The 24,145-nt window shown below is 44.9% G+C and overlaps 2 protein-coding genes across 4 annotated transcripts in view; both read left to right on the forward strand.

The window, feature by feature from the left end:
* Positions 1–357: 357 nt before the first annotated feature.
* On the forward strand, positions 358–4,257 carry GDF5 (growth differentiation factor 5). Of its 2 annotated transcripts, XM_054845121.1 has the most exons (3): positions 358–991; positions 2,596–3,498; positions 3,625–4,257. In XM_054845121.1, exons 1-2 carry the CDS (start codon positions 358–360, stop codon positions 3,462–3,464), a joined length of 1,503 nt encoding a protein of 500 aa, XP_054701096.1. In that variant the 3' UTR covers positions 3,465–3,498; positions 3,625–4,257. The 2 variants fall into 2 exon arrangements, with proteins under 2 accessions (XP_054701096.1, XP_054701095.1); XM_054845120.1 differs by having other exon boundaries at positions 2,596–4,257.
* Positions 4,258–23,472: 19,215 nt separating this feature from the next.
* The window catches only part of LOC129214228 (ubiquinol-cytochrome-c reductase complex assembly factor 1), a 50,354-nt gene continuing 49,681 nt past the window's right edge, over positions 23,473–24,145 (forward strand). The window contains exon 1 of one of the 2 annotated variants that reach the window (XM_054845545.1): positions 23,473–23,560. In XM_054845545.1, the coding sequence (XP_054701520.1) occupies positions 23,537–23,560 (24 nt within the window). In that variant the 5' untranslated portion in view covers positions 23,473–23,536. The remainder of the gene's footprint in view (positions 23,561–24,145) is intronic. The other variant, XM_054845546.1, reaches the window with a different exon arrangement.

Raw genomic sequence — 24,145 nt, forward strand, 5'->3', positions numbered from 1 at the left:
GAGGCAGCATTACGCCATTCTTCCTTCTTGGAAAAAAAACCCCTTGGATTTAAACAGGACTCCTTCAAGTTTTCAGTCAGTTTTACAGAAGAAAACGAGGTGGTAAACTTTCTCTTTTCAAGAACCAGTTCTTTATAGCTGCTAACTGAAGTCAGGGGAGATCGTATCTGAGTACATGAGCATTTCCACTATGGGACTGGATACAAGTATTGAACAACGAGATTTGAAATGTTTTAATCTCAAACAAAAACCATTTTTGCTGACTTTGGTTTTTAATTTCTTTCATGTTTTCTTCTGCCAAACTGGAGGAACCTTTTCTGATTTTTTCTTTAGTGGCATTCAGAGGAAGACCAGAGGATGAAAATCCTGCATTTTCTCACTTTACTGCTTTGGCATTTGACTTGGCTGTCTCTGGATCTAGTTCCTGGAGCGCTGAGTAATTCTGAAGCAGGCCAGAGTAATCCAGGATCTAAACTAGTTTTTTTAAAAGCAGAAGGAAAAGAGAGGAATCCCTCAGCACGGGCAGGTACACTGAGGACTGCAAGCCATGGATATAGTACTGGGACCTCAAAGGCTAGGACTAAAAGCAGCGCTGTTCAGGCTGGAGCTCTGCTGGCCAAGAACGATGAATCAAAGAAGGTTCTCTCAAGAACAGCAGCCACGGAGGGCAAGGTAGGACATCTCCCCAGCAGACCTTCTGGAGTAAGGACAGTGACTCCAAAGGTTCAAAATCTTAGCAGCAAGGTGACTTTGAAAAAAACTGGCACAAGCAGTACTGACACTGATTCTTTCAAAACCAAAAAGACTAAAGAGCCTGTAACCCAGAGGGAAACTAAGGAAACTTTCAGACATCCCCCTATAACGCCACATGAATACATGCTGTCTTTGTACAGGACTCTCTCGGATGCAGAAAAAAAAGGTGTTAATGGAAGTGTAAAACTGGAGGCTGGACTTGCCAATACAATAACCAGCTTTATAGACAAAGGACAAGGTAAGAAAGGAGCTCGTGTGTGTGTGTGTGTGGACAGAGCGAGATGGCTGAGTGTGTTTATACATGCAGAGAGTATTAGAAAGTAATCGTACTTTGTTAGTCAAATAGCTCTTTTTAATGTAAATGAAATCGTACAACTTTGCTGCAAATTTTGTCCTCCTGCCTTATCTTGGAAAATTTATTTAGAGGCAGAGTGAGATGGTTGTGTGGCAGCCAAGCAAAACATTTAGAAAATATTTCAGATACATATTGTTGAAAATCAATCAGTCTTTGCATGCTTCAGTGTTTAAAAACCTTTTACATTTGTGTCTTATTTTATTTCCATAACTAGCTCCTGGAAACTGCTAACATTAGATTGTATTGTAAAGTATGTCTAAAAACACATGATATGCTAAGAACAGGGCTATTCTGTGAAACCCCCCCCCCCCCCCAGGTTTCAGTATCAAAGGATCAGTCTGATTTGTTCAAGGTAGAATTGTGAGGAACTGCAGTGCAGACCGAGGAGTCATTATAGCGTAGGGTGGGTGTATCTGTACTAGCCTGAAGCTTGTGCTTCCAGGTCCCACCAACCTTCTATCCACAGAAGCGCACAGCTGAGCACAGACTAACAACAGTAAATAACTTCTGGGACTCCAGAACTTGTGATTCAACATTCTGGTTCTAAACTCTTTTGGAAATTTGTATTAATGTCTGCTTTCACATGAGAAATAACCAGGGTCCTGAAGAATTATATTCACCTTACCGGTCTGGTTGGAAAGCCCCGTGTTGCTTCCTGTGACATTAGTAAGAGTTTTGTCGTGTACTTAAGGAAGCACCACAGGCTACAGGTAATGGTGATGGAAGCCTCAGCCAGGACTGGATTTGTTTGCCATTTAATTAGGAATAGCTTGGCTTCTGGGAAGGAATGATACGCTCCTCACAAGTGCTGCATTCAGGTTCTCAGCTCACCACTGGAAGGCATTGTTAATGTAACATCGCTAAAACGTTGGCTCGGCCATATTCCTTGTTAGTGCTGCTCATGAGCTTAATCGAGCAAATGTAACATCAGGTTAAAGGGAGGTATGTTTTTCTGCCTAATTTGAAAAAGTTGTGAATCATGTGGAGTTAAGTTAATAAGGCAATTATCCTTGTGTCTGGCAGTTCCTGGGGGATGTTGGTTGTAAAGTACAAATTCACTATTGTATAGTCTAAGGGTAAACTTGCTCATGTTTGGAGCCAGCATGAGGCCTGGGCACGACTGAAGCTCTGTTTCATTTAATTTAAGTAGGATATAAGTGGTGAATAGGCCCTGTGAGTGCTCAGCCCTGAAAAAGGACTATTTTTCGATTGGCTAATTGCTACTTTGAAGCTAGAAAATGCCCACTGGTGAAAGAAATGAGATTTCTGCAAGGCAAACTTAGAAACTCATTTCCCTGTTGAGTCAGAGTTCTTCTGGGTCCCTGCACAGAACCAATCCCTTAGACAAAACTTGCTCTTTCTGTTTGGTGGGCTAGTTAAGGAAACTTCTAGGCTTATGAGCAAACTTCAGCAAAACCATTAAGAATTGAACAACTGATATTGATCTGTGCTTGATATATATTTAAAAATCTGTGTGCTTTTTTTAGACGAGCGAGCACCAACTATAAGGAAACAAAAATACATTTTTGACATCAGTGCATTAGAAAAAGATGGCTTGCTGGGAGCAGAGCTTCGAATATTGAGGAAAAAGCCTTCTGATACGTGGAAGTCTCATTCTTCTGGAAAAACTTCCCAAGTGAAATTATTCAGTTGCTCTACAAACAGACAAGCAGCAACACTCCTGGACTCTCGTACTGTCAGTATCACAGATACACCGAAATGGGAAGTGTTTGACATCTGGAAACTTTTCAGGAACTTTAAAAATTTGGTTAACTTGTGTTTTGAACTGGAAACTTTTGACAGGGGGAAAGCTGTTGATCTCAGGAGTGTGGGATTTAATAGAACAGGAAGACAGGTCAATGAAAAGGCTCTCTTCTTGGTATTTGGGAGGACAAAAAAAAGAGACTTGTTCTTCAATGAAATCAAAGCTAGATCCGGCCAAGATGACAAAACTGTTTATGAGTACTTGTTCAATCAGAGGCGGAAGAGAAGAGCTCCTCTAGCAACACGGCAAGGGAAGAGGCCCACTAAGAATCTGAAGGCAAGGTGTAGCAGAAAAGCCCTTCATGTAAATTTTAAGGATATGGGCTGGGATGACTGGATAATAGCCCCTCTAGAGTATGAAGCGTATCACTGCGAAGGGCTTTGTGAATTCCCCCTTCGATCCCATCTGGAGCCCACCAATCATGCTGTTATCCAAACATTAATGAACTCAATGGACCCAGAATCAACACCCCCGACTTGCTGCGTCCCAACCAGGCTGAGTCCTATCAGCATTCTTTTCATTGACTCCGCAAACAACGTGGTCTACAAACAGTATGAGGACATGGTGGTGGAGTCGTGTGGTTGTAGGTAGCAGAACAGCTGTTCACGTGAATATGTTATGAAAGGTAATATGACACACTGAACATAACCTCTCCTCAAACAAGGTTAACTAGATTTCTTACCTCTAGGATAAGCATGTTTACAAGGATGTCGCAATAAATCCAGTGTTCGTCTATGTCTCTCCACCATAGGCATATTTCAGCAGCATTTGGATGCTGTCATGCAGCCTGATATAAGGCCTTGTGTCGGCGACATGAGACTGGCCCTAACTGAAGTCCATGACAGAGAAGATTATACCTCCACATCTCTAGATCGCCTGGTTTTAGCCTCAAGGCAGTGGGTAAAGATGGTATCAGTGAGCTGTGGGTATGACCTGTCTGATCCTTTGAACAATGGTCTTGAGACTGAGTTTATGTCTGAGTGCCATGTGCTTTGTTCATTAAGAAATGTAAGAAAAGATCCTGATGTCTAGAAGAGAAGGTTGTGTTCTGGTGTGCTTCCATCTTGGTGTAAATAGTTACACTGTAATATGATTTCTTTCTGATTAGCTCTTGAAACTATGCATATATATAAAAAGGAGTCATTAAATATAATATGTTGATTTAGTTTTAAGTTTTACGTGGAGATAGGTGATGCAGGAGGTATTTGCTTCCATGTATGCTTTCCTCCAAGCTACATATCTTTCTTAAGTATCCACCTTTCCATTATTATGTAGCAAGATATATTACTCTGTATAAGGTCCAAGTTGTTCTCAAATGCTCATAGTAAAAGTGTTCAATTGTGGCATAAGATGTAATAAATTATTGACACAGTGCTACATTGTGTCTAGGTGTCCAACTCTGCATAATTATAATGCTATTGAGAAACTGTTTTTAATGTTTTTGTACAATAAATACAAGTGAAAGGGACTTTTCAGTGCAGTGGAATCCCAGTGGTATGCAAAACACGTCCATGTATTTTGCTTGCCTCTAACTCTGCTGCCACAGAGAGAAACTACGGAAACATTGGAAGAAAGATTTGAAAGTATGGCATGGTTTGATCTGGTGGGGAATGACAGTCAGTTGGTGTATCTGGGCCAAAAATGAGTTACGCAGATGATTGTGAAAGAGCTCTGGAATCCTTTTATTCCACTTTCCCAGGGCTGTGTGTTTGCACATCCCCTGTATCTGTTCTAGACATGGATTATAAATTTATTGTGGGATTACTGGGTGTGTGTTTCCACCTACAAAACTAGGTACCACATGTTCAACAAATCAGAAAAGCTGTAAGAACCATCAGAAATTATTTAAACCATCAAGTCACATAATTTCCTGGATCTGAACTCTCCTCCACACAGCATCCCTGGTGGGGCGGGTGGCAGGGAGCTGAACATGGCCCCTGAGGCTGTGCCCTTCCTCTAGCACTCTCGGGGCAGCTGAGCCTTTAACCAGCTTAAAATACCTGGATAAGTGGCCTTGCTGTCAGACCATGGGGTTCCTCTGCGCAAGCAGAACTGTATCTACCATAACCTACAGCATGGCGATACAGGGAAGGCGCTGCAGGGAGCTGTCAGACGGCTGATCTCTTTGTAGCAGCTTATTGCTGTGATTTCTGCCTGCAGGAACTGATGTCGCTTGGTGCCATGCAATAGCGCAGAACAAGGTGGGTCAGAATGCTGTACTTGACAGGGGGGTGAATCACTAACTAGCAGGTTAACAGGCATGTAGAAGGATGAGCACTTGAAGCTACTTCGTAACACGTGCATGAGAAACTCCAGCGTCTTACAGATCTATTTTGTGGGCCAGGGCTGTCCCCGGGGCTCCTCCAGCTCCCTTTTGCACTGTGTGCTTCCCAGGTCCTGCTCTGTCTTGTCCCCACGGAGTCTCAAGCCAGGAGCAGCCGTTACTGTCCCCTGTACTAACTGCTTGTCACCAGTCACTCTCATGTGACTTTCAAAACAGCCAGGAGTTTTTAATTCTACGAACTCATTTAGATGTGATTTACCATTATCACAGTAGGAGAGACAACGTTCTCCTGCCAAGCCCACTGCCAAGAGGGCATCTCAGACTTGTTTTGTCCCTTCCGTTCCAGCAGTTCTTTTCTTGCTCCTGGCTGTTTTCTAGGTGACTGGCTTGCCACTTTTAAGGATCCTTTCTCTAGCACTGACCACGGCTACCTTCTGGAGAGGTTGGCTAGATGACTCTGAGAAAGGGTTTTCCTTTCTTCCTCATGTGGAAGAGCGCTGCTCCCCACGCACGCGCCTGTGTGCACATTCCCAGGGAAACCTCCGTTCTCACGTACGACAGACACAGCTATGCCATGCCATTTATTAACCACACAGGCACATCCCTCAATGGCTCAGGGTGATCAGTTGGAAATAGCAAATATTGCCTATTTAAATTCACTTGAAGCAAATCTACGTTGTCTTAACAGACAAGTTAACTCCTGGGCTTACAACTGCCTGCAAAGGGCAGTTTGCTTCAGTTCCAGCTGGATTCGTGAGATGCTGCAGCAGCTTTGGAGGAAGGTAGCATTGGCATTACACACAACGTATGATAGTTTGGAAATCTGAGGAGGAAAATTGCTACACACTTCACACTGCAGAGCTGTTGATCAGCCTGAGGATCCTGGTGGGGCTGGTCATGATAAAAAGTTTTAAAAACCTAGTAGGTATCTCTCTGAGGTTCTTGTTTCCTGTCCTTGTACGAATTTCTCAATACGTGAATAAAGCAAGATAAAGATTCAGGCAAACGGTAATTAAATTGAGTGTGTATCGGCATCTAAACGGAAAAAAAAAACCTAAGATTTTGCAATTATCCCAAAGCAAACAGTGTGAACTGAGGAAGAATTAAAAGAAATACTGAATAATACTAAAGTCTTAAAAAATACCCTTTGGTAATGGTTCAAACCCCAAAATTCTGCTAGGTAGTAGTTATACCTTGAAGAGAAAAGCAGAAAAAAACAACACTAGTAGGTCTATCCGTTCAAACAAATTTGAAACTACAGACACTAAAACGCTAGAATTATAATGAATTATTACCGCATCAAAATTGCCAGATATTGGGTTTTGCCTAAACAGAAGCAATTTCAGCCCAATTTTCAGGTTAGGAGCTAACACGACAGTCACTTTGCTTAGTTGGTAGCTCAAATGTGGTGACATCCAGCAGGGACGGTCCTGGCACCACTCAAGTTTGGTCCAGCTCAAAGTGAGGAGTTTGTAAGGGTGGGCATAGCAGATGGCAGGATTAGGGTAGTTTTTTCTCTTTTAAGTCTCAAATCGAATGTCCTTGGTTTATAGCACTGGTTATAAACCAGCGCTGCGATGTCCAGAGTATCCTTTTGCATTTATGTTACTGAAATTGTTTGATAACTCTGGGAATTCCAGTTCAACACTATTTTATTCTGGAGTGGCCAACTAACTTTCACCGTGGTGTAAATGTGTACTAGCCTACAGGTGCTTTATTGGTGTATTGTTCAGGCCATTGGGATCATCTGGCACAGACTTCTGTCTCTGTAATTAATTATAAGATACTTACTGAATAGTTGTGATCACTTAAATCTACAGCGCTGAAGGGAGTGACCTCTTTCACTGCTCTTCTCCAAGCAGTTTCTGTTATTCTTAATTCACCTAAAATTTCCGGAGCAACAAAAAGATGCTGCCACAGTGAGATGTCATTTTTTTTCCTGAATTCCACATATCCACTCACAAACCATTCCAAATCTTGTCAAGACTTTACATGGCAATCTGCAGTTTCAGTTGTCTGGCGTGAGAACAGAAACATGGATCGCAACTTCCCAAGAGACGTGAACGGTGGCCGTTACAAACACTCGTTATCGCCGATCGGCACAAAAGCGCAACCCGAGTGGACTTCGCTCGGCCCTCGCTCCTCTCTGGGTTTGGGGACAGGGCACAGGCTGGGCTGACATGCAGCAAAGAAACTAGGAAGAAAAATAGGACCTTGAGATTGCAGAAGTTTGGCACTTCTTTTTTTCAGTCTGGTCACTATATAACGTGCAAAGATAGACACCCGAAATTATTGTTATAGCTTTCTTCCCATGGGTGAGTTGGTGTTAGCAACTGGATGGTAGAAACGCACAGAAACCTGAGCTGTAAAGCAATACAGGTTAAAAGTTCAGCTTTCCACCTTTATGATGGCAGGTTTCACTCTCTCGCTGAGAATGCCTCATTTGTATTTACTTTTTAGGGTCATTATCTGTCCCACGAGAGTCTTTGTGAAGGTCCAAATTTCAAATAAACAGTACACTATAAGACAGGTATGTGTGGATAATTTTTGTTGTATTTGGCTAAAATATGGGTACTAAGCTCAATAGGTAAACATAAAAGTATGCCATTTAAAACAATGCATTCCCATTAGTGTTTGAATATGTGCCTAAACTCCATGTACACTTTTACACGGTTATGTCATTTCCTGTGTAAAATGTGCTTGTTTATACAGCAGCCATATGAAAGATGCAGTAACCCGCTATGTGGGCTATTTGAAGCTTTCTTTAAGAAACATAAAAACCCCTTGACCCTTGTATAATAAAAGGTGTTAAAAGATACTGCTTTTATAACATCTTAGCCAAGACTAATAAGAATGTACAAAGCAAACAATTTTTTTTTTTTTTTTTTTACCCATAGTCCTGGTCAATCATGTGTTATTTTATGAATTTATTGTTGCTGTTGGGTAGTAAAATTATATTTAAAAATAAAATTGCATGAGATTTCATTGCTTCTCAACAAATTTAATAAACAAGGAAATATTAACATTTTCTGAAAAAACAGTAAATACAGGGCAGTAAATACACTTTGCTGAGTGCTCAGAATAGCCCATTTATTCTGTCATTCTGAGTTCACCGATGTCCCTGTTTTGCTGGGGGTTTTTTTTTCAGAACTAGTTTCAACTTTCTGCAATGATTTGGCTAGCTGAAGTAATGCAAACGGATTCAGTTTTCCCTGATGTCATTTTGAAGGGCACAGCTGTCAAGAAAAAATGACTCCGTTAATAATAATAGTGATTAATTGGCTGACCCTCTGCTAGGGGCTAGAAAATGCTCTTTTCAATGGTTTTTCTCTAAGAGTCTCTTTGCTATAACATCTTGTGCCACGCTTTGCCATCCAGGAATCCAGGCTGAGCAGACTCTGCCCATTATACCGCCAGATAAATGCCATGAAAATGAGGGGTTTGCTTCTGCATGTTCACTTACTGTCTGCCTGGTTTTTACAAGGTGCCATTTATCGTGGCATTAAGTCAGAAATAAGTCCTTTATTGATAAAACCAGACTTTTGCTAGTGGCTTCGAAACATTAATCTTTCTCCAGAAATGTTGAAAGAGAAACACAGCTTGGGTCCTCCATGGGCTTAGAGAAGGGGCTGTGTATCTTCATGGGAGCATTCTTTTCTGCGAAGGTGCAATAAGACTCATAAACTTTAGATGGCAAAGAAGTCATGAACTCATACAGTTAGTGATCAGGTTACCGGACCCCAGCTGGAGAGGATGCAGCTCATGTCTGTAATGGGTCTGGTAAGGTAACTCGGGGAGCCTGTTGAAACCACTGCTGTGGGAGGAAGGCTGCAGGTTTTAAGTCCATTTTAGGTTTTTCCAATAAAGTGACCTTTCTGGACAAACAAACAAAAGACCAAAACCAAAACAAAACAGCCCCTCCCCCCCACAGTACTGCATCCAGCTCGGGGGTCCCCAGCACAAGAAGGACATGGAGCTGTTGGAGCGAGTCCAGAGGAGGCCACGAAGATGATCTGAGGGCTGGAGCACCTCTGCCATGGAGACAGGCTGAGAGAGTTGGGCTTGTTCAGCCTGGAGAAGAGAAGGCTCCGGGGAGACCTTAGAGCCCCTTCCAGTCCCTGCAGGGGCTCCAGGAAAGCTGGAGAGGGGCTGGTGACAAGGGCAGGGAGTGGCAGGACAAGGGGAATGGCCTGAAGCTGCAGGAGGGGAGATGGAGATGGGATGTGAGGCAGAAATTCTTCCCTGTGAGGGTGGTGAGGCCCTGGCACAGGTTGCCCAGAGAAGCTGTGGCTGCCCCTGGCTCCCTGGCAGTGTTCAAGGCCAGGTTGGATGGGGCTTTGGGCAAGCTGGGCTGGTGGAGGGTGTCCCTGCCCATGGCTAGATGGGCTGTGAGGTCCCTTCCCACCCAAACCAGTCTGGGATTCTGGGATTCTACAAAAGGTTAATGGTAGTGCATGCCACAGGAGGAGGTGCTCTGAAGAAACACTTAAGGGAAGGTGGCTTGGGAGAAAGGACTCAGGAAAAAGTGGTTTTCCGGGGGAGGCAGACAGGCAGTCCCACAGCAGTGGAGGACAGCAGGGGCTGAGGGCTGGGTGAAAGATTGAATAATAAGATGGGTTGAATGCAGGAAGAACTGTAGAGTGAATGTACAACCACAAGAGATGGGTTGGGTGGCAGTGCTGCTGGTGGGAATACACATCTACATGCCTATCGGGAAAAAAAACCCTTTTTCTGAGGGCTTGGTGTGAGTAATTCTCCTCTTTCCACTTGCCTGTCCTTCCCATGCCAGTGGCTTTCAGAGCTTTACTCAAACCTCTGGCCCAGAAGCTGCTGAAGGCTTAGAGCAAGAGCAGGCTGCTGAGGGCCAGCAAAGGCAAATAGCTTCTGACAGTGGCACTGAACAGCCAGACGCAGCGGTAGTTTGAGCACAAAACCTACTGTGGCCATGTGTGCTGTCGTGGGAGGTCCAGAGCAACGGAGCTGAGAAACCTGAGTCTGGATGATGAGGCAATTTCATTTATGAGATTTTCAGATGGATCACGAATTTCACTGCTGGGCCGCAGGCAGACGAGCTGTCCGTCTTCTCCAAGCCATGTGCAACCTGAGGTTAAAAAGACTGATCACACAGCTCCGGACAGTTACGTTGAGTGCCTAACTTTGGCATTTTGGTGCTTTTCGCAACAGCCCTTGGCTCCAGCGAGCTGATCCCCAGCACTAAGGTAAGTGGCTTCCCAGACAGTCAGAGGGAAGAGCCGGGCCCGGGGGAGTGAACCGAAGCATCTGTGTGCTGAGCAGGGAGCTGATGGGCGACACCGGGCGCAGTGCCCCAAATAAGTCTCCTCTCTGGGGTCAGGTACCTGCAGATTGGGTCTCTCTGTCCTTTTGGGATTCAGCTGCAGGCACAAGAGTGTCTTACTGTCTAGGGGAAAAAAACCCAAACAGTGGAGAGGCTCCTGTTGAATATAATCGTCCCTCGGGGTTTTTTTGGTTGGTTGGTTTTTTTTACTTGCCCAGAGTGTGGAGGGCTTGGGGCCAGCTCCTTCTCCCTGCTACACTTCTGCCTGGCTGGAGGCACCAGGAGGAGGGAACTCGTCATGTCTCCCACTGCTTCAGACTGCTCCTTGGGAAAGTTACATTCCTGCCTGCGCCCTACACCAGGAAGCTGGACAGCTTGCAAAGGAGGGCTGAGACAGACATCTACCCCCGCACACCTTGCAGGGAGTGCACCCTTTGGGGAATAGCTGATCCGACCTAGATTTCTGACATAAATCACACAGAGGTGGGACTTGTACTAAATGCTTCCACATTCAACTGATTCCTTTTACAGGTAAACAGCTGTATTAAAGACAGCCGGATATTTTAGGTTCATTGAGAGAACAGCTGCTGGATGAGTCCTACAGGCAAGAAATACTGAGTGTGAGGAGGGAGAGAGGAGAGAAAGAAAGGACTCGAGCGGTTGGCAGCAGCATAGCTGATACTCAGGCTCTGGGCATGCATCCAAGCAGCTACTTTAGCACGTGAACGCATTTGCAAGAAGGTGTCACTGAGACCAGTGATGACACGTGTCAGTAATTTTACAGATCCCTGAGTTACAGCCTGGTGCCCAGGCTCAGTTCAGCCTGAGATGTTGGAACATCTAGTGCCTACAGTCCACGCATCCTCACTTCATAGCATCTATACGGGAATTTAAACCTACTTGGTGTGGGTTGGTGATGGAAGACAAATCTCAGATGTATGCAGAAATATTACAGAAATGGGACAAGTTTATTGATTACTTCATTTTTTTTCCTGTGGAATAATGTTGTGTGAATAATATTTGATCAGTAAGTTCCAGAAAATGTAAGCTGGAATCTTTCTGAGGCATAGAAACTTTAAAAACAGATTGATTCTTTGGAGTTCTAAGAAAATGACCTGCTATTTATCTCAAAAGATAAACACAGTGGAGCTATCTGTCTCCCAAAACATTATAATGCTTCTGGTAAGAGAAAAAGCCGTAAGAATTAATTCACTTCTTGCAACAGTAATGAAATATTCCCCATGCCAGTAAGATAAGAAAGTGATGAGGAGCATGTGCTGGCGTTGTCAGAGTTTTAAAATGTTTAACTTGCACCAATAAGCCTACTGATTTTTAATAAATCTTGGAATTCTGGGGAAATTCCAGAGGTTTGGGAGACTCAGGAGAAAAGGAATTTAATTCTGTACTATAAAGGGTCACTGTGCTGACCTGGCAATTATAAGCAAATTATGGGACTGTTGATACTGACTAAATCTTATAACGTGATTGAAGGATGGTAGTTTAATTCATAGGCAATAAGGGCAGGAAGAACAATTAAGATTGTTTAGCCTGATGAGCTCTCCTTACCCTAGGTAAAACATTTTACCTCTGAGTCCCTGAAATGTCAGCTCGGTTTGTACAGCAATCGAGGCAGCAAATGCAACTTTAGGAATGACTGGGAGAGAAATAGAGAACAAATGAGAAAACAATATGCAGGCGCTCCAGGGATTTACACGACTCCTCAACACTCTGCGGTACAGTAGAGCTGGAGAAGGGCAATAAGAACAACTGGAAGTATGAAACAGCTTCTGTGAGAGGAGGAATTAGGGAGACTGGAGCCCTTCAGTGAGAGCTGACAGGGGCAGGAAGGAAAAGTGATGAGGGCTAAGAATGCGAACTGGGAGCAAGTTTTCTCCCCCAAAAAAGAACCAAAATGCACCAAATGAAACCACTTTAGGACAGGTTTGAAACAAGCAGAAGGATACTGATTCCTATAGCGCAGCCCAGCTGCAGAACTCCTGACCACACTCTGGTTTGGATGCTAAAAGTCTATGCATGTTTAAAAACACTGAGTAAGTTCATGGAAGAGAAATCCATGAAAAACTACTGAACAGGAGTCCATGGGGTTTTCTGAGCAACTGGTAGCTGGAAGAAGAGAAGCTGTGCCAGGAAAACCTTACTACACATTTGTCCTGTCCTTATTTTCTTTTTAAGGATCTGCTGTTGCCTACAGGAGATGGGCTAGATGGATCCATGGTCTGACTTGAAAAAAACATTCTTATGTTCTGTCTGAAGCCCAAAACTTGCAGTGAGTTAGTGCAGTGGGACCTCCTGGCTTAATCCGTTGAGTAGGACTTAACAGGGCTTTGGCCACTGTCCTGTTAAAGAAGCGTGGCTTTCTGATGTGGTCTCTCTTTTCCCACCAATTTTTTTCTTTAAAAGGAAGCCTATTTTTAAAGTTCTGTGGAATTAAATGACACTACATAATAGCTGGGTATTATGTATTTGGAAAGAGAGATCCAGGATTGATTTAAAGACCGAAAGTTTTAAAAAGCTCACCACATTCAGCTCTGAGCTAATTCTGTGAATATTAGCACTTCATTTTTTAATAAGCAGCTATTTCTACCTACTGTCCAGTTTCCACTTTGAATCAGTGAATTGGCTTCTTTGTCTGCTACATGAAAAACCTTACTCCCATGGGCACTGTTCTACCTATGCAGACTGTGATGAATTTTTTTCCTTTTATTTTCTATGGAAGAGGTAGATCAACTCAGTTATGCTTTTGCTGTGCACCTTCCTTACCAGATTTTTTTCTTCTTCTTCCTCTGTTTTTTTCTTTACACTCTCAATTCTCCAAATACTTGTTTGCCATGGTTTAACCCGCCGGCAGCTAAAAGAACCACACAGCTGTTTGCTCACTCCTCTTCCCCCAGCAGGATGGGAGAGAGAATTGAAAAGGAAAACAAAAAAAAGTAAAACTCATGGGCTGAGATAAAGACACTTTAAAAAGATAGTAGTAGTAGTAGTAGTAGTAGTAGTAATAATAATAATAATAATAATAATAATAATAATAAAGAATATACAAAACAAGTGATGCACAGCACAATTTCTCACCACCCGAAGCCAATGCTCCTGAGCCATGATCCTGCCTCCCAGCTAGCTTCCCCAGTATATATGGAGTGTGACATCATACGATATGGAATATCCCTGACCTGCCTGGGTCTGCTGTCCCAGCTGTGTCCCCTCCAACTCCTTGTGCCCCCCCCCGCTACTCACTGGTGGGGGTGTGTGTGAGAAGCAGAAAGGGCCTTGACTCTCAGCAATAACAAAAACATCTCTATATGAACAACACTTTTTACAGCACAAATCCAAAACATAACTTCATACTAGCTACTGTGAAGAAAATTAACTCTATCCCAGCCTGAACCAGCACATTTTTGTAGTGAGAACACCAAAATTCCTTTAATGTTGCAGTAACAGTCTCATCAATGCCACAGAGACGCTACTAACTCTGTACTTTTACTTGATTTTTACCTTCATTATAGTCCAGGGTTCAGCTTTCCCTCTTAGCTCCAGCATCACATTAGGAGTTTAAACTCAGCCTTCTATTATGACCAACACTGCTTTCTAATGAAAAACTTTCTATTTTGCAAGTTCTTGCCTCATAGTTGAAAATCCTTGTTTACAGCTGAGTTAAAAAGTAGCTTAGTCCCTCTAAAAAGTTCCTGCTTGACAAGATTTATATAATTCCTGTTACTCGTTATGAAGTAAAAGTTACTTTGCTTTTTAGGGTGAGGCATTGAGACAAGTCAAGGTACGACCTCAGGAGCTAGACTCAGGAGCCTGTGTCCCAGGTGGAGGGCTCACCACCTTCCTGTGCCTCCAGGAGCGAGCTCTTCAAGAAGTAAAAGCAGAAAGATGCTGACAGAAGTCTGTACTTCTTGAATGTTGAAATGCTGGGCTTCAGGAGCTGGGCAGAGGACTGACAGAACCTCTGCTCCTCACACATATTCGCTAAAACCCTTTCTCTCAGGACATTCTCCAGACATCCCGAGGATGTGAAGATCAAGATGCGCTCTCTTTGGCATGGATGTAAAGGTTGCTTGAAAGCGGCTCTGGAGCAGATGCCTGATTCGTACAGATTCTGTTCTGCTGTCAGCCCTGAGAAGCACATGCTTTCCAATCGCTGAAGGAAGTTTGCACCTCTTGCTGCAAGTCCATAGGGCACCTCTGTACCTCCTTGGAGATGCTTATTCCTGGCCGGAGGGCACATGGCATGCAAAAGTTCTTCACCGGTGCTCTGCTCTCCCTGCATGGTGACGGCTTTCTTGAGGAGGTTTTTGTTCTGGACATTGGGGTGTTTTTTTCCAGTGGTCTCCAGTGCAGACAATATGGATGTTCCACAGCAGTGCTCACTTCTCTGGCCCGGCAGGAGCAGGGTGAGGCACACAGAGCCCTCCTGCATGCTCCTCCTCACCAGCCTCTGAGGACTTGTGGGAGTGCGCTGCCGGACACAACCCCTCTAAATGAGGCTGCTCTTTTGCTTGTTTTTTTCAGGATACGGGCAATCCATTGACACTGCATGAGCCATCCTGTTGCTCAGTCCCTCCAGGATTCTTCAGAGCAGCAGAAGCCTCTCGCTGCCAGAGGAGAAGGCCACTGTTCTGCCTTATTCACAGCGCGTGGCCAACTCTGATGGCTCTTGTTGGGAGCCATGTGAAGGGAGGGAAGAGGGAACGACTACCAGAAGGTGGTGGGGTTGGGGATGATGGGGACATTTCTTAGTGAAAATCGCTCAGTCTTTGCTCGGAGGGACTGACAGCATGCCTCTGATAGATTATCCCGGATAGCCAAACCTTGCCCCATATTATATGGTTTTCATCACAAACATAAATGTACTTGGTATAAAACAGGTCAGGAAGGTTTAAGACATGGTATATGAGAAAACATTTTCCAGATTTCAGCTTCCTCCAAGGTAATATGCAAGTGTAATTAAAACAGAACCTGGAAATATAGAGTACAGTACCCTATTGAAAGTGTGTTGTATGAGCTGAACTCCCTTCATTGATAGTTTTCCAAAACACACAGCTGCAATAATCTTTATCCAGGAGAAGGGAATAAATTAAGTCTGAACACCTCTGCATATAGTACAGTACAGTGTATAGCACTGCACCCCATATAACCTCTTAGTGGTAATGGAAAGCTGAAGGAGGCGCAAGTGGAAAACCTCTCTGACCAGCAAACGCTTTCTTCTTCAGAAAGCATACAGATGGGAAGAAAAGCTCATGAAGCAGAGGCGGCTTAAGTACTGGGATGTCTTGTTCCCGAAGCGGTCTGCTCAAGTCATTGAGGCTCTGCAACGGCAGGGTGCCAAAGCACATTCCAGGTTTGACAGGTGGGGAGGAAAACGCCCTGGGCTTACCCCAGCAAACAGTCAGTACTGATGGCAAGCTAAAGTGAACAAATAGGAGTTTATCATCTTTAACAGGAGCAGCAGCCACTGGGATATAGAAGCTTGGAAAAATCAGGTCCTATTTCTACTTCCACCAAACAGTTCAGTCATGGAGTTCAGGTTTTGCTTGCTGGCCTTCACCAAACTCAGTGAGGTGCAGCACCAAGGAGCCTGTTCTGCTTCATGTGTGCTTTTCCTCCTGCAGCACTGGTGCAGGAGAGGGGCAACTCCCTCCTGGAAACCAGAGCAAGGACCACTTTGCACCCCTAGCCAAGGAATTCCAGGTCAGAGTATTGATCTCCATACTTGCCAAACCTTTCAAGGTCCATAACGGATTGTAAGAATTGTACTTTTATTGAAAAAAATGATCTTATTTTCGTATTTTTACATAGCATTTATCCTGGGAAACAGCAGTAGCAAATGTATGCACACTGACGCCCCTGAGTATTCAGTCTTATGGAGAGGACTAAGCATCTTTAGGTTGCTAAAAATATAATTAGCTTCCATTAAAAGTTCTTTTTCAGCTTGTAATGTCATCCTAAGGGTGGACTTGGTCTCAAAGTGTCCAGATTTACTCTGTCTGCAAAGGAGAAAAATTTTGTGAACGTGAAGTACGACAAATTCGTTATAAACTACCAGTTCAACCTTAGAAATGCCATTTTCCTTCAGCAAACAGCCAGAGTTAGAAATCCAGCGGAACCTGGGTTTCCCCATGCAGTCAGATGGCCCCTCACTGCATTTCTGGAACTCAGAGTTCTGGTAAGAGCAGCGCAGAGACATCCAAGTAAGCTCTGGAAGAAGTCAATCCACATATACCAGGGCTCCAAGGGCCTGTTATCACCGATCTACGTTTCAAGTCCTACAAAGGCGCATTAGACAGGATGTAGTGCCAGACCTGCACCGGCTCCACGGGTACATACAAGGCCCTTTCAGAACCTGGAGCACCGGGAAAGTATGCTGCAAAGACACTCAAACAGCTGCGGGGGCCAGCTGGCAGTCCTGCAGTATTGGCACTGAACCAGAGTTAATAAGACCTGCTGGGGATTTTGCAATTGGATTTCTCTTGATCATGATCTCCAGAGCATCCTGGAATACCCATACGATATTTTCTCTCCTGTTATCTGGAGTGTCCCAGCCTTGCTTGGCCCAGGTAACATGGAGACATCCTGTTTCCCCGTATGATCCTGAGATTTCCTTTGACTTTTCTTCTGCACAAGCAGGAGCAGGTGGTTAAGAAGGAAAATGAATCTAATTTTAAATCTGCACTTAGACAGGAATTCTAGACTGAGCAGGGGAAAGACTGAAGTTGAAATATCGGGACTTTCTGTACTTTTGCCCAAACCTAAAGTATGTTTGTTTTTCAGGAGAAGGGAGCTCTCCCCAGCAAATGCTGGGCTAACAGTTGCCTTATCAAGTTGATTTTGATTCTTCATGTGACTGAGAAGAGAAAAATACAGGAAGTTGTTATGGGACTTTATATATTTGGAATATTTCAAAATGGCTGATTAACCTGCAGAGTTAAATTTCAAAAGATAAAAAACCACAGGCCTACATAAAAATGATCAGTCTGCTTTTCTGTGTGAAAATGGAAAAAGCACATTCTATGATAACATTTGAAAGAAAATTACGTGCTGATAGGAAATTAGGAGGACAGGAACATCAAATATTTGTAAATGCCTTTGTTTAAAAGTTATTTATAATTCCTTGTTAATTAAGTAAAAAAAAAAAAAAATAGAATTGTAGTAATGACCACTGAAGCAGCTTGGGAGAGGTTAAATGACTATTTAGGACCACAATGGCCCAAGGACCTCTGTGCAGTGTATGGACACTCTTTTGAAAGCAGACAGAATTACACAGATTAAAAAAAACCACACAGAAAATCTGTTTCCCGGTGAGTTACACATAGAAAGTCTGACTGCAGAGTGGTCTGCATGGAACATCATCACTCCTGGAGAGCAGGAAATGTGGCAAGTAAAAAATACCAGAAGAGGTCATAGAGGTGCCTGTCTCTGAACTCCAAAAAGTGGACAATTCAGGAAAGATTTAACCTGGAGATTCCAGCTTGGCAGATCAGGCAGTTCTCACTGTGCTAAATTCTTGGGTGCAGGCCCTTTGCCTTTTCAGTACTGTATTGCTGACTCTGAAAGACATAAGCATTCCTCAATGCAGAGATAAGCAGAGGCCACACAGGACCTGGATGGCTGGCTCACCGTACTATGTCTCATATTTTTGACAATATAGTCTCCACATGCCCATCTGTGTTTCTTATTTGTGATGGCACGACAAGCAGCTACTTAAAAAACCCCATATATCAGAACCATCATTCTCTTTTATTACGAGGAAATATGTGTATATCCATTAAGAGGGTATAAAAACAAATAATGTGCTAAAGGTTATAAGAAAAAACTTGCAGAGCTGTGATATCAAGCCCCATCTCCAGAACAGCCAACCAAGAGTTTCTCCACATCTCTACAATGCTTCTCACAGCAAATAGCCTGAAGCTGATTTCTTGAAGTATTAGCCAAACTCTGCTCTTACCTAATAAATAGCTTTAGGAACTTGACATGAAAGGAAGAAGAATGGGGCTCACACTAGGCATCTTTATGTTAAGTATGAGAAAACTTTCACAGTGATAGATTGGAATGAGCTTCATATGGAAATTGGGAATCCCCTTACTGAAATGTTTAGGTGTAGGTCAGAGAAATATGCACCAGAGAGGTCTAAGTACATTGAGTACTGGAAGGGGAGGATGGTCTAGATGATCTTTTTAGCTACATACCTACAGGATCTGTAAATATCTGTAAATAATTATGCCAACCAAGGAATAATATAACAACCCAGAGTCAAAGTCTCAGTCTCTGTCATAGCCTAGAACACCCAAGTGAGAGCAAACATGTTAAAATCACCAAAATCATCTAAGCATCATAGCTGGCCTGGAACATTTTGACAACACTTCTTCATGTAAAAATGACAGTTTCTCAAAACTGAAGTTTTGGGGGTAGATAAATACCCAGTTTTTACAAGGTGGCATTCTGAGACCAGCATGGAATTGTTGGCCAAAATACTGAGCCTTTGTCCCACTCTCCCCGTGTAGAAGAGCTGGTGACCTAGGCTGGCATACTTCTGTGCAATACTATCAATCTTCAAGCTTTGCTCTGATTAAGGGATTTTAATCTGAATTTTTCACACTGAGGGTGGTCATCACAATTATGGAAGATTCCAGTCTTTCTTGTGGCACTTTATATCCCTAATTAGCAGTTCACTGAATCAGAAAGTCAGTTTCTGTTCTGATAAATATTTCAGTATCGGGTGTCCCAGTCTCCCAACTGATAATACTCAATGCTTCTGTTGCAACTCTTCTTCCTTTACATACTCTGCAAATAGGCTGCCTGCAATTAAATGGGACTGTGGTCCTGAAAAGCGGTTAAGTCAGCAGAAGACCACCTGAGACTGGATCAACATAGCAGTAAGATAAAAGTTCCTATGCTGCCTTACATGTGCTAAACCAAATGAAAAATGTTAAAAAGAAATTTTGGGCACAACTTGGATCTGTCAATTGTTTTGAAGGGCTAAGTTTTGTCAATCCACTTGATTTTGGTGTAGTATTTTAACACTGAAGAAATGCCTATGTGATTTTAACGCCAGCCATTCACTGCCAGCTCCCTCCTGCTTTTGGGCTAAAAAAATCACAGTCCCTTGTTGTCTCCATTCTTGGTAATGAGGGGATTTGGACCCTTCTCCTGTCTTCACGTATCTGGATAACAGGTGGATGTGGAATTTTTCTTCCAGGAGTTTCTTCAAGTCTGAATTAGCTTCACACTCACCCTTTGTGTTTGGATGCTTGCTGCACTGAAGCTTTAACTAATACGCTAGAATTATATCCCCCTTCCTGTTCTGGACAGTAGTTGACCTGCCAAGATTAAGCCTTGCCAACCACCACAACAGCCTTAACCTAGACCCAGCAAGCTCTAGAAAACCTTATGCTCCACAGGACCAAAGTTAAACTCAAACTGAACACAAAGCAGGCCCCAACACTGTGTCTGTTCTTGCACAGCTTCAGGAAAATGTTAGTCATTCACCACATCTGGGCTAGAATGATCCTAAAAGGGCCTGGGAAGGCATCCTGGGCCTGCCTGGATTCTGCTGTGAAATGCCAGCACAGGATCTCATCAAGAGCAGTTCAAGCTTCCTGGTGTCTGAAAATGGCCACCTGGGGAAAAAGATTTTTCCTGTGCTTGCCTGCTTGGGGACAGGGCTGCAGGGTGATTGTTACTACTTCTCGCTGACCGAATAGCTGGCTGGTGTTAAAACAGCCGATCTGCTCTCCCAGTCCTGTCCCCAGATACACATTCCTGGCATTCCTCTGATCCTGAGGAGAGCTGGTTCAAGTAGCTAAGCTCACAGAAAATTAATCCTACTAAACACAACAAAAAGACAATTTTCTGCTGGTCTAACTCCTTCAACCAGCTCATTGGCTCAGCATTCATTAGATGAATGCTAGTGCTACCACAGTCAGGGGCAGGACCTCTCCTTTCAGCAATTAGTAATTTTATCTGCTTAGTTGTATTGTCAGACTGTATCCTTACTTCATCCACCAGCCCCATCTAAGCAGACATGCAGGAGCAAAGGGAGACCTCTCCCACCACCCTCACATTTGTGGATCATCACTGCACCCATTTGTATGGACACAGCATATAGGACTGCACAGCATGGCCCCAGTCACCAGAAACAACCATTCCTGCTGTCATCAGGCTTTTCCTCCACCACCAGTGTCCTAAAGAGAGGACTTTGTGGGTAGATCGCAGACAGTCATCTCTCCACCCAGCTTTCGCTTGCTTTCTGCATCCTGCTTCTCTGCCTTTAGCACACAGCAGTCCCATATCCCTTCTTGGTCACACTTAAAAAATGGCAAACATCACCTATTTGGAGGATTCTGCAATTCCTCATTCTCTCCTTTCTACGCCTCTGCCCTCTCCCAGACTCTGAGCCTGTGCTCATTGCTGTCTCCATGCCCCGGTGCCCACTTAGTATCCTCTCTCATTCTCCATGCACACGTACATCCAGTCCCACCACTGCTGTTCTCCGGTGTGTTTTAGCACATTCAGGGAAGGAAATGTCTCTGTCCCTCTTTGTTTTCCATTTCTCCTTCACTTAAACACCTCCAGACTACTTTCAGCCCACTTTCAGCCCATGATTTGTGGCTCCTTATCTCCTCCCTCTGACAGCTGCTCCCGCTAGTCAGTTGGAGAGGCAAACTTGAAGCCAGCTGCCAGGCCTGCAAGTAAGAGAGAAGACAGGGTTGAGGCCAAAGCAGGAGGGCCATTAAATATAATCTCATTAACAAATTAATTATTATAATAATGTGAAACATATAATTCATTATATAAATTAAAAATCGTAATATCCTTTCTGATTCTTCTTTCCTGTTCAGTCACCAGGTTGCCAACACACCCAAGGCCATTGTTAATGTTCCCCAGTGTGTTTTAGCACATTCATGAAAGCAAGTTTCTCTGTCATTGTTAATGGCCTTGGATGAAAGAACACCAGCAGCTAGATAGGAACTTTGCTACCCAATCTCTGGCACTTCTTGTTGATGGTTAAAATGCTCTCCCAAGAGCAGTTGCATATGGAAGATTCATTGTGACTAAGGTAAGACTCTCGCAGTCATGGAGCTGCCCACTAAGCAGAGCTGAATGGCAGGAACTTGAGGACAGCAAGGACTGGGTACATAAAGGGGAGTAAATTGTCAGTGCTCTGACTGAGGAAATCCCCTTAGAGTTAAAATTCAGATCCACTTCCAACTCTTCTGTCTCCACGTCCCCTTCGGAGGCAGTCTGATGTGCTGTTCTTTGCATACGAGGTAGCTGTGTTCAGTTAGACTGACGTGAAAAGGGCTTAGTACTACATGGAGAATGGCATAACAGTGATGGGCAGAGAAACTGTAGGTGAGGCAGTAATTTTCTCCAACTGGAATGTGTCAAAATCCTCCTGTGCATCATTAGGTAAGACTAACTAGGTGACTGTCAGGAACTGGCATACTCAACATATTTATCAGACACACAGCTCTGAGTTAGAAAGTGTCCGCTCTGGTGGACAGACTACTGCACACCATGGTGAGACTCCTCTGCTACCGACAGAAGTCTTTCCTCTGTATGACTATACACTGCAGGGGTTCTTCAGCTTCATCACTTTTAATGACTCTAACTCATTAATGGCAAAGAAGAGGCTTCAGAAAAGTGTAATCAATCTGCTCCATTACATTCTCACAAAAAAATTTGCTGTTAAGAATGTTATTAAATATGGCTTTGAGTCTAATACACAGAGGACAGATAAACAGAAGCAGAGCTAGCTTTAACCTTCCTCCCTAGAATTAGCCACAGGCACAAACCAAAATGAAATGTAGCGTATCCCTGACAGACGTCTACAGTTCCCTGCGTTGTTCAACATCCAGCCCCGTGTCAGAACAACTCATTCACTAAACACATTCAGACACAGTTAAACCTGTTTCAGCAGATAGCTGTGTTGAGTCAGAACATCTCAGGAAAGACCGACAGTGAGCACAGGGATCTGGGATGCCTGTGGAAACCAAGTCCAAGCAGGTGATTCCACTTGGCCCCCGCAGGCCTGACATTTAAGAACATATGAAAGATTTCTAAGGACTACTGTAGAGTTTCAGGCCCATTAAAGCAGCTGCTACTGCCCTCTTGAGAAGCTGATATCCCAGTAAATATGCTGGGAAAGAGAGGAGTAGAATATTATAGTTCCCCAAGCCCTTTAAGCCAGCACTGCTGCTGAAATGAGCAGCCTTGCTCTCTTCCCCAGCTGCTGTTGCTTACATCTGCACCAGCCTCCCGTGTACCAGGACCAACATTTGTGAGGTGATGTGGATGTGATCCAGACTAGGACTAACCTGGCAAAACAAGCCAGCTCATTTCAACCCGTTGGGTTGCTGCTCAGGTTCACTCTGCGGCCTCATGAAAGCTGGCTGCCAGCACAAGCAAGGAGTAGGGAATACACACCAGGAACAGGCAGGCAAGGTGCTGGCTCCAGGGCCTGTGGCATGAGGGGCTCTGCCATGTTCTCCTGGTGCTGCCCCCGTGAAATCCCCGTGCTGGCGCCCGTGCGGGCTCACGCAGATGCTGTCACCCGCCTGGGGCAGCCAGAATGGCCAGATCAACCTCAGCCAGAGGAAACTACCGCTGCTTTCACGCTGCTCTCTCGGGTGTCCAGCAGCAGAGTGAAACCATCGCCACCATCCCCCTTATGGGTCGGGCCTTCCAGAGGAGAGGTCTGACAACGACGGGCAGGCACGGATTTGCCACCTTTCCCCCTTCCGAACCAAACCCCAGCACAGGCCGGGGAGCCTCCCCTCCTTTCTACATCTCCCGCCTCACAACACGGCTGTCGTGCAGCTCCCCCGGCGGCACAGCCTGACAGCCGGGCACCCCGCCGCCGGCCGCTCCGCTCCGCCCCACCCGTGCCGCTCGGCCGAGCGCCGGCGCTGAGGCGAGGGGAGCAGCCCGCCCACCGCCACGCGGGGCTCCGCCCACCGCCGCGTGACCCCGCCCCCTCCTGGCCCGCGCACGCGTGGTCAGCGGGGCGGAAGGGGCCGCGCGGGGCTCGGTTCGCCGCCGGAAGCGGCGCGAGGATCTATGGCGGCGCTGGTGCGAGCCGTGGTGAGTGGCGGCAGCGGCCGCGATCGCCTTCTCCGCCCCGGGGCGGCGCGACGCCACGCTGAGGGAAACGAGCGGCGTGTGCGGCCGGGCGCGTCCCCGCTGGGTTGTCCCAGCGCCACCCCTGTGGTGCCTGGGCCGTCCCGTCCCGCCAGCTCCCGCAGTCGCCCTGTGCGCGGCTCGGCTGCGGCCTGGCCTCTCCCCAGACACCGCGAACGAGGAGGAGGCTGGCTGGCGGGGTTTGTGAAGCCGTGGGGGCGGCTGCGGGGGATTGCGGCCCCCACCGGCTGTTCCCGCCTCCCCTGGGCCCCCTCCCCCGTCAGTGGGCTCTGGTGAAGGAGCGGAGCGAGCTTTACTTTCAGTGCGTGTTTAAATAAGAGTAATGCAAGGCTTTAGTACTCCTGATTGGGGCTTGCGAATTATTTTTTTTTCACTCTGGTACTCCTCTTGTTGTCTTTGATAGCAAGGATAATATAAATATTCCAATTTATGTGTTAAGTGGAAGAGATTGGGTTCCTACGAATGAGTGAGGGTGGGTTATGAATCACACAATTCCTTTCTTCTTTCTCATGCATTCGTGTACTTTTT

This window comes from Grus americana, chromosome 17, assembly GCF_028858705.1.
Source record: "Grus americana isolate bGruAme1 chromosome 17, bGruAme1.mat, whole genome shotgun sequence".
Lineage (NCBI taxonomy): Eukaryota > Metazoa > Chordata > Aves > Gruiformes > Gruidae > Grus > Grus americana.

Coding starts and splice junctions, on each gene's coding strand:
- GDF5 (XM_054845120.1), top strand. CDS start 358: ATGAAAATCCTGCATTTTCTCACTTTACTGCTTTGGCATTTGACTTGG. Junction 992..2,595: donor CTTTATAGACAAAGGACAAG/GTAAGAAAGGAG, acceptor TGCTTTTTTTAG/ACGAGCGAGCACCAACTATA.